General features: G+C 38.2%; 1 protein-coding gene across 1 annotated transcript in view; it reads left to right on the top strand.

Moving 5' to 3' along the window:
• Nucleotides 1–15494, top strand: part of LAMA2 (laminin subunit alpha 2) — a 369886-nt gene that overhangs the window by 232927 nt on the left and 121465 nt on the right. Inside the window, 4 exon segments of the mRNA XM_030489189.1 lie at nt 3730–3836; nt 7999–8179; nt 11641–11777; nt 14298–14534. Of these exon segments, the coding sequence (XP_030345049.1) occupies nt 3730–3836; nt 7999–8179; nt 11641–11777; nt 14298–14534 (662 nt within the window).

The raw sequence follows: 15494 nt of genomic DNA, 5'->3' as shown, positions 1-15494 counted from the left end.
CCCAGCTCATACTTCCCTTGCAAAAAATCATTGAGAGCAGATGGAAGATTTGATAGGAACAGGAGCTTTTGCTTCTGTAGGAGTCAGTGTCTCTGTCTGAGCCATTGCTGGCATAATTCAGAATGCAGCTATTGGGCAGAACAACTCCATTGAATACAAAGGTGTTATATCAGGATAAAATTATGAAAGTAAAAGAACTGGGCCATTGTCTTACTGCTGCGTGTGTAGGAACACAGGGACCACTTCTGCAGTATTGCAAGCTTGTGTGTTGCATGCACGGAAGTCTGAGCCACTGGCATCCATTTCCAGGATTAGCTCTGTTAATGGCTTGCAGTTTGACAGTGAAAATACTAAGTTCTGATGGACCACCTAAGACTGTGAGATGCAGAACATCACCAGGTTTCTCATCTAAGGCTAATAAACCTGATATACATAAAGTCATAAATAATGATGCAGACATGTACCTGTGTAAGTGCTTTCCGTACCTATTTTGTACAATGCTGGATAAAAGTTGGACAATCACATATATTCCCTGCACAAGTTAACAGTTTGGGATGAATGATGTCATACAAGTTAGGGTGTTAAGTATGTGACATGGTTTAAAAAGAAGTGTATTTCAAAAATTCCAGTAGCTTGTCTCTGTTCCTGAGACACTGATATGACTGTTGATTTGAACATTTCTATAGTAGTGGCAGCTACTGCATGAGAAAGAGATGTAGTATGATGAGAGTTGAGAAAACATACAGTTAAAAAAAAAGTATTAAAATAAATACATATTTAATGTAGAATTACAAGCTTTGCTTTTATTGTTAGTATCACTGACAAGGAGAGCCCCCTAATGTATTCATAGCCTTGTGCTCACCATTACCTTGTATTCATCTACTGTCTGGCTTTCATGTGGGTTTTCTTTTTTGCATATAATTTCCTTTGCAGACTTCCATGAAGTTTGCCCTGCAGCTACAATATCAGAGGGACTGTGCCTTTACTTTGTTGTTTTCAATTTCATTCCTTATTAAAAAGCCAAATCCAGGAGTATTGCAAAGCATGAATTTTGCTTTCAAATTATTGTTTGAAATGTTTCTTGCTCTTTCTCAGTAGAGTGCTATTGTCATGTGCATTAGCCATTTTAAATGACAGTACAACTTCATGTCACTATAGCATCTCTGAATTTTTTGTGAATCTGTACAAAATCATAAATCTAAGAATAATGAGAAAATGTCCTGGGCTTATTTGATTTGATTCTAGTAGGTTGGTTTTTGTTGCGAAACAGCACAGTATGCTGCAGCAAATACCTGGAGGTTGTGCTGATGGTAATAGAGCTAAGTGACATGAGATGAATTAAAGCAAATACTCAAGTGTGCCTATGTGCCTGTGCGTAAGGTACTACTATTGGAGGAGAGTAAGTGTGTAGGTTGATTATAAATACACACTTATAAATATTTATACAAATTTATATACAATGAAGGGTCAAGAGAAATAAGACAAATTTCTCTGACAGGCAGTGTTGTATTATAGCAACCATTTAGAGACTTGGACCATAGCTAATTTTCCCAGTAGATGTGAACACATGGGAGGGCTTTAGGTAAGATAAATACAATTTCTCAGATTGAGTAACGGTTCATTAGATGAATAGCCCTGACTGTATGTTTCTGCTCTATGTACATACTGCTAGAGCAAAGGAAAACAATCAAAGTCTTGACTTCCAAGTTTTCCTAACTACTGCATTGCACTCAGTTGTCTGTGGCTGAGTTAAGAATACATGGTATGCCACTTGCAGTAATATATAATATAAATAGGACAAACTCACCTGTTTATAAAATAAGTGTAAATTTTCTTTTTGATGTTTGTGGTGTCATATGCTTGATAAGCAAAATGGTTCAAATAAGACTGACTTTGTTTTTTGAGGTCTGGCAAAATATTTGGTGAAATACTGTTAATTTGTGTTGAGTATTGTAGTTTGCTGAGTCTGAGCTTTCTCATCATCTTTCACTGCTGACCATTTTAATTAGAAAAATACTTAAAACATATATATGTGATACTCATCACTGTGTACAGTTTGGAGTGTTGACATGAATAGTATGGTAAAGAAGGCTGTATACAGGATGAAAGAGGTAAATTGTGGATTCAGTGTTGGAAAATGAGAGTAAAAGGAAAAGAGAAGCAATGTTAATTATAGCAGAAGTGTTTAAAAATGTTTACATTAAACATGTAAACGTTAAATGTAAACATTTTTAAAATATATTGCAAAACAGAAAGAGATCAAAACCTCTGAAGGTGTTACCAGACTGATATGAGAGCCTAACATATTTTTGTTACTTCATCAGAATACGAGACATCTTTGCAGACACTGGAGAAATAATGCTGTGAACAGACTGGCAAGCCATAATGTCACTTTTGTTTAAAAAAAAAAAAAAAAAAAAAAAAAAAGGCAACTTTTGCAGAATACCTCAAAAATGGGGAGAAAAAAAAAAAAGGCCTTTCAATTTAAAATTAAAAATTGTAAATTAGCAAGTACAATAAAGTAATGAGGAAACTCCTGTTGTAATAGTCTATATATAGAAAATCTGTAACTGCTTTGTCTCAAATGGCACCTTGTGACATGCAAGTATGTGACCACCATGTGTTCACTGTTGGGACTCTTAAGTGTTTCTTAAAATGAAGTTGTCAGGTTGAGGAAAAAAACCCCAACACATGCAGTCAGGGTACTTCAGGAAAGCAAAACGTGTATTGGAGCCCTGGCTTACAGAGTAGATTGATAAACAGGTGTGGATTCATTCCCCTTTGGGGAAGAAAAAGGGGATGTGCAGGAACCAGCTCATGCTGATGGAATTGGTGACTGCACGGTTATAGTCACTGTGACACCAATCACTGTACTGTTACAGTACAGCACTCTTCTGTACTGTGAGTGCTAAAGGGATTTTTTCCTAATCTCTGCATGCCAAAAGAATCATGGTTGAAGACCATAAAGGGTGGTAGAAACCTTCCCCAAAATTTATTTTCCCCTAAAACAAGAATTTAGAAGCCAAAAGCATTGTTATTTTCCTCAAGAAACAGCAATTCCTTTTCATAGCCATTTTAAAACCTTAAGAGAGCATTTTTAGGCTGGGTGTGTTTTCTCTGGGAACTGCAATGCTGTTGCTGAGACAGAGATCCACAGCAGATAATAGTTGATCTCTTTTTCAGCTGTACTCAATGGTGCTGTCTGTGAGGAGGAGCTCTTAGGAGGGCTGAAGAGGTTATTGTCCCTTCTAGTGAGTCCTCTGGAGGTAACCTTGTTAGGGGTCCTCAGCCTGCCAGTGTCACGTACTGGACCCCAAGGTAGCAAGACCAGTATGTGGTGCAATAACACTCCCACCTGCCATAGCCACATTCCGTATGCACACTGTGTAGTGTCTCTACCCTTTTTTTTTCACTCATTGCCACCCTGCTCATTACAAGTTTCAGGACGTGTACTTAGTAATGTGCCCTAAACATCCTGTTTAGGGATGTTTATGAGAGCATCATATAAAACAAGTTGTTTATGAACTTGAGGCAAAATTTCTCATTGCAATAACTTGTAGCAAATTTTCTCATTAATATGGGTGGGTTAAAGTGTGTTGTTACTGTATGGGAGTGACACCTTCCTGCTTTGCTCAGGCCTGCCTTCCTGAGTGTCTCAGGGTGGCAAAATTTGGCTATTAAATTTAGCTTCAGGAAAGACATTAACAGCTCCTTTTTCTTCCTCTACAGCTTGTCACTGTCACATCAATGGCTCCTTCTCAGAAATCTGTGACTCTCGGACAGGCCAGTGCAAGTGTAAAGCCAATGTGATTGGGCGCCGGTGTGATGTCTGCAAGGTGAGTGACAAGAAACGGTATTTCATTTCAGCTTTCATCCCTGTTTCTCATAACTAAATATCATTTGGGTTTGGCAAGTTTTTCTTTTTGGTCATTTTTTGCTTAAAGAGCATGTATGGGTTGTTCTTAAGTACAGAAAGGTGAAATGGCTGGGTTTTAAATGTTTTCTAAAGCTTTTCTAGAACGAAACACAGAAGGTTGCATTTGCATGCAGTGAATATATTTTAAGCCTCACTATGCATATCAGTGCATTTTTATATGTCTATACAATTTATGTTCTGAACGTTTGATAGAAATAAATCAGTTAAAAATATTGCAGCTCTGGGGGATAATCACTCTATGAAGAAAGTTGCAAAATGCCTGATAGCATTTGATTTTCAAAAAAAAGCAGGATGATAGTTTACTTCTGCTGTGAATGTTCTGCTTTTATGTTTTTGGTTTATTTTTCCCTTAGGATTTCTTCTTGTATTGTCCAAATAATGTATTCTCTTTTTTGGCGAAAGTCTTTTGCCTTGGCATTGTTTTTCTGTCTCATGAATTGCTGCAAAATAAAGTGTTTCAAAAACTTTCACACAGTTGTCTTCAGGCTGCTAAGAAGTATGTTATAGCTAGCTGCACGTTTCTCTAGTTCAGCCTACGGACTCGTGGGTTAGGCCTGTGTCCTCAGAACACCTCTGCGTGTGTGTAATTTAAAACATAAATAATTCTGCAGAAATCACAAGGATCATTTTTACCCTTTAAAACTGAGTCATTTCTGAAGTTGTTTGCTTGCACTCTATTTTCAACAGTATTTAAGGTGTCTGTTCAAAGAAAAATAGTTGGTATTAATGCAATTTGCACAGATTGCATAATGTACACAGCAAATAGCTTGTTATTACAATATTGGCAGTTGATTAGAATTAATCTTTGTTTACTACTGTGTTTACTACTATCTTTATTCCTATAGTCTTTTATATGGTGGTGTTTCATTATATTTGCTTTCTAACTGTTTCCTTTTCATTCTTAAAGCCCAGCTACTTCTGGGCCCCAGAAAAGCTGTTTTGTATACCCTGTGGCTGCAGTGCTTTAGGATCCATGTCACTACAATGTGATATGACAGGAAGATGTACCTGCAAATCAGGATTCATGGGCAAACGCTGTGAAATCAGCAGACAGGTGCCTAAATTGAAAGAAAATGCACGAAGCAGTCAGCAGATCCGAGTCCCTCCTCGGAGATGGGGTGTCAGCAGTGCCAGTGGGTGCCCACGGGGTGCTTTCCGGGCTGCTACTCTGGTAATCAGAAACTGTGCATTGCATGGGCTGAAGTTTTGTACTTGCTTGTGTTTGGAGCTCTCACAGGCTTTTTAAAAATATTTATTTTAAATAGGCCTGCTACAATATACGAAATTATCAAGAAATAGACAGGCTCAGAAGACGGGCAGCTTTTTAGGATACTTCCCCACTCACAGGGCTTCTCATAGTGCAAAGGACACTATAGGCCAGAAGTCAAATAGTAGATTAACTCCAAAAGAAGCACCATCAATAGCAGTATGCACAAAATGTATGGGTGATATATCTATACATCAGTGGAATCAGTTGGATCTTCATGGCCTTTGGCAGGATAAGACTTACAGTTGTGCTTTAACTGAAACCAGGACACTTCCTCTTCTAATAATTCAAGAACCAAAAACTTAAGGAGTTTGCGAGAAGGATCAGCCCCAGAGGCAAACTGTTAAGATTTAATCTTAAAATATCAAACGTAACCGATGTTAAAAGTCTTTATTAGTGAATATGGCCAATTATCTGAGCCATTTTTAACTGGGTGAAGTGCCCGTTATTTGAATGTGATGCCCAAAATGACAGAAGCGTTCACTGTTTATCGCATACCAACAAAGCAATTTGCTTTCTAAAATGAAGCCGTTATGGTGCAATTGCTTCTAACAGAGCAGTGCTTTAGGAATGTCGAATTTTCCCCTGCAACTGAAAACCTCCACAGTTACCACACCCTATTTAAAAAGTCCCTCACAGTTTCTTCTCCTCAGCTGGACTCTGGGACCCATGCTGTATTTGCTTGTATGGACTCCCTTGGAGAATATGAGCTTTTACGCATTTAACATATATTATGTAGCTGTTGCCCACTGATACAGGGACACAATATAGTAACATATTCAGAAAATTCATCTTATTTCCTCATTGTCATCCAGGATCTTATCTCTTGTTCTAAATGTGATTCTTAGAATTTCTGTGTGTAAACAAGCTTTGCTGAGGGCTTAACTTGGGGGTTCATCTTGGGGGTTTGCATGGCTGATCAAAATGTCTTTGGCTGTGCAGAGCTCATCACAGGATACAACCCAGCATGCTAGGGATCCTTTCTTCTTTCATGCTGTGTGGAGTGCTACTGTCAGACTTTTTCTTGCTTTCGCTATTATAAACAGAATTTATTAGATTCTATCAAAGTTGCTATTGAGAACTGAGATGCATGCTGTGCATTGGTTACTTCACTGCCTTAATCCTAATGTCTTCCTGAGATTTTTGCATACTCACATTTCTGTGCATTTCTTCCTGTGGAAAAGAAACCTTTAGAGGTGGTCAATATATTTAATTGAAACTTGGAATTTAATTATATGAGTTTGAGTATTTCTTTCTCTCGCGTATACCATGTTTTGAAGAAGTATGTAATTGGCAAAACATTTCAATATAGAATTTGGAAATTTAGTATACTTCTCTATCATATGTATAATCAAACATTTACTCAGGTTCATATGATTCTTCAGGCCAAATTCTGACCATAGATGTAGTCCTGTATTCTGATACCTATATGCAGATTCTTTATGAGAATGTGGAACTTCAGTATTAACCTCAGAGATCAGATTTCAGGACTTTCACATGGAAACCTGCAGTCTCTGGGAATTCACCTCTTGGTTAAGTGTTCCACTGTGGAACAAATCCATGTAAAATGAACATCAGTGCAGCTCCACTGACTTGAAAAATCCGTACTGCTGTATGCTAGGTAAAAAAATCTAATACCACGTGCCCGGGTCACACAGTAGCATATTGTAAAAGTAAATATTTTCCACTTCGTTCCATTTATATTCAACAGCAGTGATCTTTTTTAATATCTCATTTTTAACATTTTGCTTTACTAGCAAAGTCTGATAGTTATGTAATTGGATTTCAATATTCTCTGAAAATCAGACCTGGAAAAAAGGGCAGAAAAGTACTCCAATTTTAAGTCACTTCAGCTCAAGACTGAGTTCAGAATTTGACTATCAATCAAGTATGATTTGCCCCTAGGAGCTTCTTTTAGCTGGTGCAGTGAAACCCATGGGGTCTGTTGGTTTAAAAGCTTTGTGCAGAACTCCATATTACAAATGAGCATGTGTCTTCCCTTCTTTACAAGTATACTTTTTGCAAGCCACTGATGGAGTTAAGGAGGAAATTTATTACTTTAGTTGATAACATCTACTGGTTCTGTAGGAACTTTATTCAATGCAAAAAAGAAAGCAAAGAATGAAAAGAGAAGAGGAACAGAGGCTTATTGATTATTCCTGTCATAGTCTTAGGCCTAACCCAAAGACAGAGGTTTTATCTTAAAAATAGAGAATTCCCATTATTTGCTTGTCTTATACACAAATACATTATATATATGTTCTTCTAAAGTTATTTTTGAGTATCATTCAAAAGAAATGCCCTCCAGTGACAGAATACTGTATACAGACATTGCCCCATGTCAGAGGCGATAAAATCTAGTTGTTCAGAGACTTTCCGGTTGAATCAATCTCCATTCATAAGTAAGAATTTGAGTTCACTCTCTTAGCAACAAACTCTGCCTGACATAATCTTACAACCGAGACACAGGATCTGTATATGGCACTGACATACATTCCATTTCTTGTGGGAATTGTACTTACAGAAACATAACCTCATGGGAGCTGCCTGTTACATCAGTTAACGTTCTGAAATCTTTATTATTTTTCAGCCATGTAGGGTATTTAGTGTCCTTGTCCCAGTGTTTTATTGCTACAAGTAATTGTAGCAGTGCAGCAACAGCTACTGCTGTTAAGAGCAGTATTTCAGTGATGAAGAGGAAAGAATCGCCCTGATCTCGCTACACTCTCAGCTTTTCCTCTGTTCTCCTAGTAATCATTCCATGTAGTAACTGTTCTTCCTTTCTCTGTGGCAGCCTGAAACATTTGGTTTACAGTCTTCAGGGGGATGTGTTCCCTGCAACTGCAACTCTTTTGGTTCCAAGTCTTTCGACTGTGATGGAGATGGACAGTGTTACTGCCAGCCTGGAGTGACAGGAAAGAAGTGTGACCGCTGTGCTCATGGATTTTACAACTTTGAAGAAGGAGGCTGTACTCGTATGTAAATTCTTTGCAGTCAATTGCAGATTAATTTATTTGGGGTGTTTTTTTGTTTATTTATTACTAAGATTCTAGATGGGCTGGTTTTGGATTGCCTAACAAGTTTTCCTGACAGGTAGGTATTTTCATAGACAGTCTCGTAAACAGTTCAGTTAGCAAGGATGATGATTGGCAAGAACAAAAGGCCCAAGCAATTCCTGCTGTTTTAAGCTTAGTTAACGGCTCATCTACCACATTTAGGAGGAACAGGAATGTCCTTTTCTCCAAGTACTTTCTGCCAAAAAAGTTTCTATGAAGTTCCTTTAACTTAGTTATGGTAAGAGTGTCAGAGAATGCTGGTTAAGGTGCTTGCCAAATCACATAAGCTTGAAGGGATATGAATAGGAGAAAAAAAAAAAAAAAAAAAAAAGAAAAACAGAAAAAAAAAAATCCCTTTGCTTCTACTTTTATCCCAAACCTTTTCACTGTCCTTACATGCTTGATCCTCTTTTATTAAATTTCTATACAGTAATATTTAGGATCTTGCTTACTTGTATACTTTTTGTGTACAACAAGATCTTCAGATAAAATTATCTGGTATGTGTCTTATGTAAATACATGAAAAGTATGCTTTTCCAGATGCTGAAACTCTAGAATCAAACATAAATATATCCAGCCACTTCTTCACATATACGTTTTGTCCTTTCGGAAATTAGGTCGAACATTGAAAGGAATGCTTCCTGCCCTTAAGGTAGTACTGACATTGAAAAGAACCAAATCGATAGGTCTTTTCACATGGAAATGTCCGTCTTTGCTAATTGAACTCTATTTTTAAAGTCTCATATGCTCATTTAGGTCATGGGAGATGTAGATAGTTGTCTAGTGTGGCTGGCTGCTGGGATTCCTGAATGGCGATGGCTCCTCAGCATTCTTTGCTGATGGCAGAGTGCTATAAAGCCAAGGGTATTGCTGCTATTATTCTTCAGGCATAAACAGTATTCTTTTCAGAAGCGGAAATCACCATGCCTAGTGTCCTATTCTTCCTCCTTTCCCATCCAGAATGGCAGCAGGAGTAGCAAGCCTATCTCTCTGCCTTTTTCTACTCATTTTTTTTATGGATGGAGCACTGAGGCCTCAAGACCCACATCTGTGCAGCAAAGTTCAATTTCACCTCGTAGTGTTGATAAATCTTGAGCCAGGCTGGGTTTTTGATCGTATTTAAAAACATTACTCTATATGGTGTTTTTTTCCCGTAGGAAGGAAGGGCTCAGAAAATGTTTACTGCCTTGAAAAGTGCAAACACTTTGGCACCTTGGAAAAGGGAAAGATAATAGGTTAATAGGCTCATTGATGTGAGAACTGAAATAAAATGCAAATGATAACTGTAGTCCTAAAGCCCTTAGCTCATATACAACAGAAAAAGAACAATAGTTTATCGTCATGATTAGTTTCTTATTCTAACATTTCACAGTTTAAAAGCACATCACTATTGTGAAATACTACAAAATGTTAATTTCATACACTCGGAGAAGGAAAATGTGAGGGCAGGTAACAAGATTTCACATTAAAATTTTAACTGCTGTCTTGACAAAATTGAAATAAGAGTTTAAGGAACAGTGATGAAATGGGGAAGTAGTAAATCCAAACAGGCAGGAAAGTATCTGCCTGTGGTAGTCAAATATTTTAAATAACTGCAACAGCTAAAGATGTTTAGAAAATTCAGATTTTTAAAAGTTCCAAACTTAATACAACAGATGGAGAGGAATTCAGTTTTCAAAATGCTGTTTTTTCCCCACTCATTTTTAGTGAGCTTTTTATGTATACCTTCAAATGACAAAAAAAAAAAAAAAAAAAAAAAAGAAAGAAAAAAGAATTAATTTATGAATCACAGAGAAAATCAGAAATTTAATAAAAGTATATCAAATCATGCTAGGAAGTGCACAGAAACCAAATTCTGTAGTGACAGTTAAGTATCAAGTAAAATATTGGACGTCTTTTATCTAGCATTTATCCAAAAGGTATATAATATGATTTTTATACTTGTGCAATAAAAACCCATGAAGTCTTAAAAAAAAAACCACACCATAAAGCATCACCAGTTATTGTTGACATTCTAACAGCAAAGATACAAAAGAGGTTTCTATTTCACTATTGCTTGCAACAAATGTGTTCTATTTTTTCCATATTTTTTTTTAAATAATGACAGAAGTAAAAATGCAAAAAATAGTGGTCGTATCATTTTCTTCCTCTCCATGCCTTTTGAACCAATTTTGTGTAAGAACTGGAAGTCCACAGAGGAGCCTTCACATCCAAAAGCCTCAGTCTCCCAGCGAGAGATGTATTCTAAAGCCACAGTGTGTCAAAAAACTTTATGTAGTATGCAAAATGTCTTATTCCTGACACGATGGAGGCAAAACTTACTATCTTCTTTGCATCAGTTACCTCATTTTGAAAGCATTGGTGGGGAAAAATAAAGATCACTTCTTACCTGAAGTATAGATAGGAGCTCTGTCTTTGCACATTGCATTTTCTAGTTTTACTCTGAATTGAAGTGTTTCATACAGTAAAGGCAGTGAACATAAATGCAACCCTCAGTAATGAATCTTATGTTACACTGCTCTATAAACACCCCAGGAAACAGATTATCACTTAGGCGGTCATAGTTTGCTTATGATGCTTTTGCTCTGACCTCAGGGGTAATGTCGACAGGGTGTATGAAAATAACCGTGCACCAGTTCTGCCCCTCCAAGCAATCAGGTGTTCCCTTGTGCCCCATAACTACTGATCATTTACATACCTCGAATCTGCATTTCCCATCAATGAGTTCTTCATTTAATAATGCTTTAAGAGCAAAGACCACTTTCAAAACCAAAGTATTTTTAATTGAATAAAATCTGCAAAGAATCCCAGTTTCCTGTGAGGAGGCACATTGTTGATGTCTTCCCAAGGCAGAATACATGTAATCTGAAATCAGGAATAAAATGAGAAAAAGCAAAACCAGTTTTGCCCTTTAAGAAAAGTCTGTTTCCATCAGCAGAAATTTCAGGAGGTTGGCTCGGGTTGGTGGAAGAGGTTAAATACACTACAGGCTCACTGTGTAGAGGGCTCAGAAGCACTCAGGTGGCTTCTTGCACAAGACAGCCTGGGCGCAGGAATTGTACAGCAATTCTCCCGCAGATATGTCACATGGGTACACCATCTCAGAGGTGTCTGCACCTCTACAACCAGTGCCTTTATTTTCCCTATTCTGTTCTTATTGCAGTTACTTCAATCTCAGTTAACCAGTGTTGCATTGCTCCTGGTTTTGGTTTCTCTGGGTTTACCCTACCTTTCCTGCCTGTGTCCACAGATAACTTAGAGTTCACTGTACGGTAAAAGCTTTGGTGGAATGATCCTAACCCTGTTAGGGTCTGCTGTCCAGCTGTTACATAAAGGGGTAACTTTTCCTCTGCTTTATTTTTTTTCTGTCTCCCATGAAGCCTGTGATTGTTCACGTTTTGGTAATAACTGCGATCCCACCAGCGGCCGTTGTATCTGCCCTCCCAATACTGTTGGAGAGATGTGTGACAAATGTGCACCGAATCACTGGGGCCATAACATTGTCGGTGGCTGCAAGGTGAGTGAATCTATTTTCTCTCTGTGTGTTACCTCTTTTCCGTGGGACAAAACCAGTAATTTATTGCCGGAACACAAATTTAGCTTTGTAAATCATGGTTTGCCTCTGCATTGCGACTTTTGGTGTCAGACTGTGGTGTAGATGTTGGCAATCTGTAACTGAGCACTACAGATCCTCTGTCTCAGGTATGCAGCCTGCAACATCAAACACCCTGTTTATACTGCTGTCACACTGACTGAGTGGCCTGCTTGAGCCTTTATTGTGATTGAGGTGATTACCACAGTATTGTACAATGTATATAGATGTGTAGTTACAGGTAATTGACAGTGCCTTTGCAGAACAAATTTACTTTGCCCCTAATTGTGGTACCGCTGGGAATTTGTACCTGAAGCTTACTTGAGAAGGGCTTCAACTTCTGTATAAAAGATACGGAAGAGAGAAGGAAAGAATCAGCCACCTTAGCTGTAAAATGCACTTTCTTCCTATGCTCTTATAGGGGAAATAAACCTTCTCATTAGCCTTCAAATACTCTGTGTTCCAATGTTTGACACACAGTTAAAAACTCCGAAGGGAAAAGGGGAGAAGAAATAGGGAACCAATGATAGTATGTCAGTCCACGAAAGCTGTTGTTAATGTCCTACCCTTGAGTTAAGGGGAGCAGTATTCGGTTAAGGTTGACAAACTGGTGACAGTGAATACTGTGTGAAGTTCAAATGCTGCCTTCTCTCTGCTGTTATTGATGATGAGGGATTTATTGTACTGATGCAATTACTCCAGAAAACTGTGTCTTGTCTGAACATGGTCATACACCATTAATGCTTTTTCTTAAAAGGCTGTTTGTCATGTAGCTCAGGCTGCAAACCAATTATTGAGAATGATTTCTTTTTTGTATGTATGGAAAACTCCCCTTGTGAAACCTCTGCTGTGCTGCTGTGATATAGACTCTTGGCTTCTGAAACCAGCCTAATGAGGTTGAAGACCTCTGTTTGAGCTCTGGAGTATATTCTCTGATTGTCTTTTATGTGAGCACATTAGTATGACAGTTCCATGGCACCATCTAAATTAATAATGATCTATCAGCCCACATCTCTTTCAGTATCTTACAGCTAATTTCTGCAAAGTGAGATGTGAATCTGCTGCTTGCGCTCTTTGTAGAAGATTTCCAGGGATGTTGTAACTCAGGGGGATAGCAAGCATGGCACAAAACTGCTTGGTCGCAAAACAAACATAACATCAGATTGTAATTTAGGTTTTGATATTGCACCAAGCTATCTCAGTATACAGCGAACAATTTGCCTTCTAAGCTTTATGTTCAAATGCATCTTTTAGAATAAGGTTCTTTCTGACAGGTTTTATTTCTCAGGTTAGGTAGTAGTCTAGCAGTCAAACATTTAGCCAGTAGTTAAATAGTTTCTCTGGCATTCAGTAAAGATTGAATTTGATTGTTTCCTGCACATAATCGCCGTCTTTATAAATAGTCTTTTCAGATCAGAAGAAAGGTGTGGTAAGTATTCATGTAATAAACAGTTTTGCTTAGAAACTGAATCCACATCTTCCTCCTCTATTTCAGCTTTGTGTCCTTAATTTTAGCAAGTCTATCCATGCCAGTTACTGTGGTAACCTGCACTACTGGCACTGACTTTGCTTCTGCAAGCTGAACTTCTCTCTACAAGATTCTGGTCACGCCAGTGATCACAGCAAATGTCCTGTGCTAACTCTGCAGTACAGTCACAGTAATAGCACTGAGGGATTCTTCTGTTCTGTGGAAGCCTGCAGCTTTCCCTGCTGCTTACTTCTATATTCATCATCTAGACTCCCTGGAAAATCACCTATTTCCATCCTTGCCTGCCTGCACAAGTCTCATTCTGTGAGCAAGTTTACTTCCCAGTACACCACATGACTAAATCTCTATCCCTTATCTTATAAATGGCTGTAATCTAAGGGTCCTGTTTGTATGAAGAAAGTTACTGTCTACAGTACGAAGAATACAAAGAATAGTTACCAGTTGAATGGATAAGTAATAAAGATTGAACTAGATGCCACTGGGACCACTGCCCCTGAGCAATTCCAGTTTTAGCAAAGTGGTCTGAACATGCCCTACAGAGGATTTACATAGAAAGTGCTTTTTAGACAGCACTTACAGTTTTCAAGTTAATTTTGCCCATAAAGTATCTCAGTGTCCTTGGCCCTTTTAGATTTATTTGATTTCAGTGCCTAACTTATCAGTGATAAGTAATATCCATTAAAAAAAAAACACAACCATGGTGTTGTAAATATATTTAGCATATTTTCTTGACCCTTGATGAACAAATATAAATGCCTAGCTATATAATTCAGATATGTTACTTTCAGGCAGTGGAAATTGCTGTACTTTGATACTTGAGAGAGGTGAGTTGCTTTTTTGTTGAGTTTGGATTTTGGGGGAGGGTGTTGGTTTTTTGTTTGGGTTTTGGTGGTTTTGTTTTGGTTTTTTTTTCGGAACCACAATAGAAATTTTCTCCTTGTTTCTCTTCTTTTTAGCCCTGTGACTGCAGCCTCGTTGGAGCCCTGAGTACTCAGTGTGACTTAAATACAGGATGTTGCTTCTGCCGCCCTGAATTCTCTGGGGATAAATGCACTGAGTGCAGGTTGGGTTTCTGGAATTATCCACAATGTGTTGCTTGTCAGTGCTTCCTGGCAGGGACCGATCCACAGAGCTGTGATACAGAGTTGGGGAAGTGCTCATGCACTGATCATACTGGCCAATGCAGCTGCAAGGTAGGACAACCAAGGTTGCAAGCTGATCTTAAACTGCTGAGAAGTGTATTCCAAAATTCACTGACATTTGTACTTGCCTGTTCCAACAATACGTGCAGACAAATCTCGCTGGTTTTCATAGTGTATTTGCTAACTGCTGTGGGAGGACTCTAACATAAAGAAAGACTTAAGTGCTTATCAGTTGCTTTTTCACACACTAACAGTTGTCAGGATAGCATCCACTTAGGCTCTCTTCTCACTTTGTATTTCTTCCTGTTCTTACAGAACTGTTGCCAATTTAGTCCCGTTCAATACAATTCTTGTTAAGATGTTTGGCAAATTAAAAGCAAACACCTCAGTAATAACAGTATGTCACAGTGCTAGTTCTTTACAGAACATTACTTGAAGGGAGTCAATAACGATCATTTTAAGAGTAGAATTCACTGCAATAGTAAACGTTCTTCTGAGTAGACCAGATACAATTCAGGATCACTAAAGCAAAGACTTTTGGCATCATCATCTACATTCTTATTTGGAATTGTTCTTGGAAGAATGGCATACTTAGGTGGTTTGAAAATTGGCTGGATTGCTGGCCTTAAAGGGCAATAATTGGTAGTTTGACATGCAGTTGGTAGCTAGCAGAGTACCCCAGAGCCAATACCCCAGAGCCAATACCTTCATCAGTGACATAGATGGTGAAATTCACCATCAGCAGCTTTGAGAAGATAGCTGATTTGATGGAGGTAGAGGTTGACATGCTGAACAGTAGGGCTACAGTCTAGGGGGTCCTCGAAAAGCTTGATGATTGGGAAAATAGAAAGGTCATGAATTGGAGTGGAATAACCTCAAGAATCAGTACAGTTTGGAAAGAAAAAGGTAGAGTGGAAATCCTGCTGAAAAGCGTGTATGGGAATGGCAAAGTGAATATAGGCCAACAATCTACCTTTATTGTAAATAAGGCAAACTGCCTATTGAGCTGAA

Source organism: Strigops habroptila, chromosome 6, assembly GCF_004027225.2.
Source record: "Strigops habroptila isolate Jane chromosome 6, bStrHab1.2.pri, whole genome shotgun sequence".
Taxonomy (NCBI): Eukaryota; Metazoa; Chordata; class Aves; order Psittaciformes; family Psittacidae; genus Strigops; species Strigops habroptila.
Note: the sequence above shows the minus strand (reverse complement) of the source record. Positions and strands in the feature narration are given on the sequence as shown.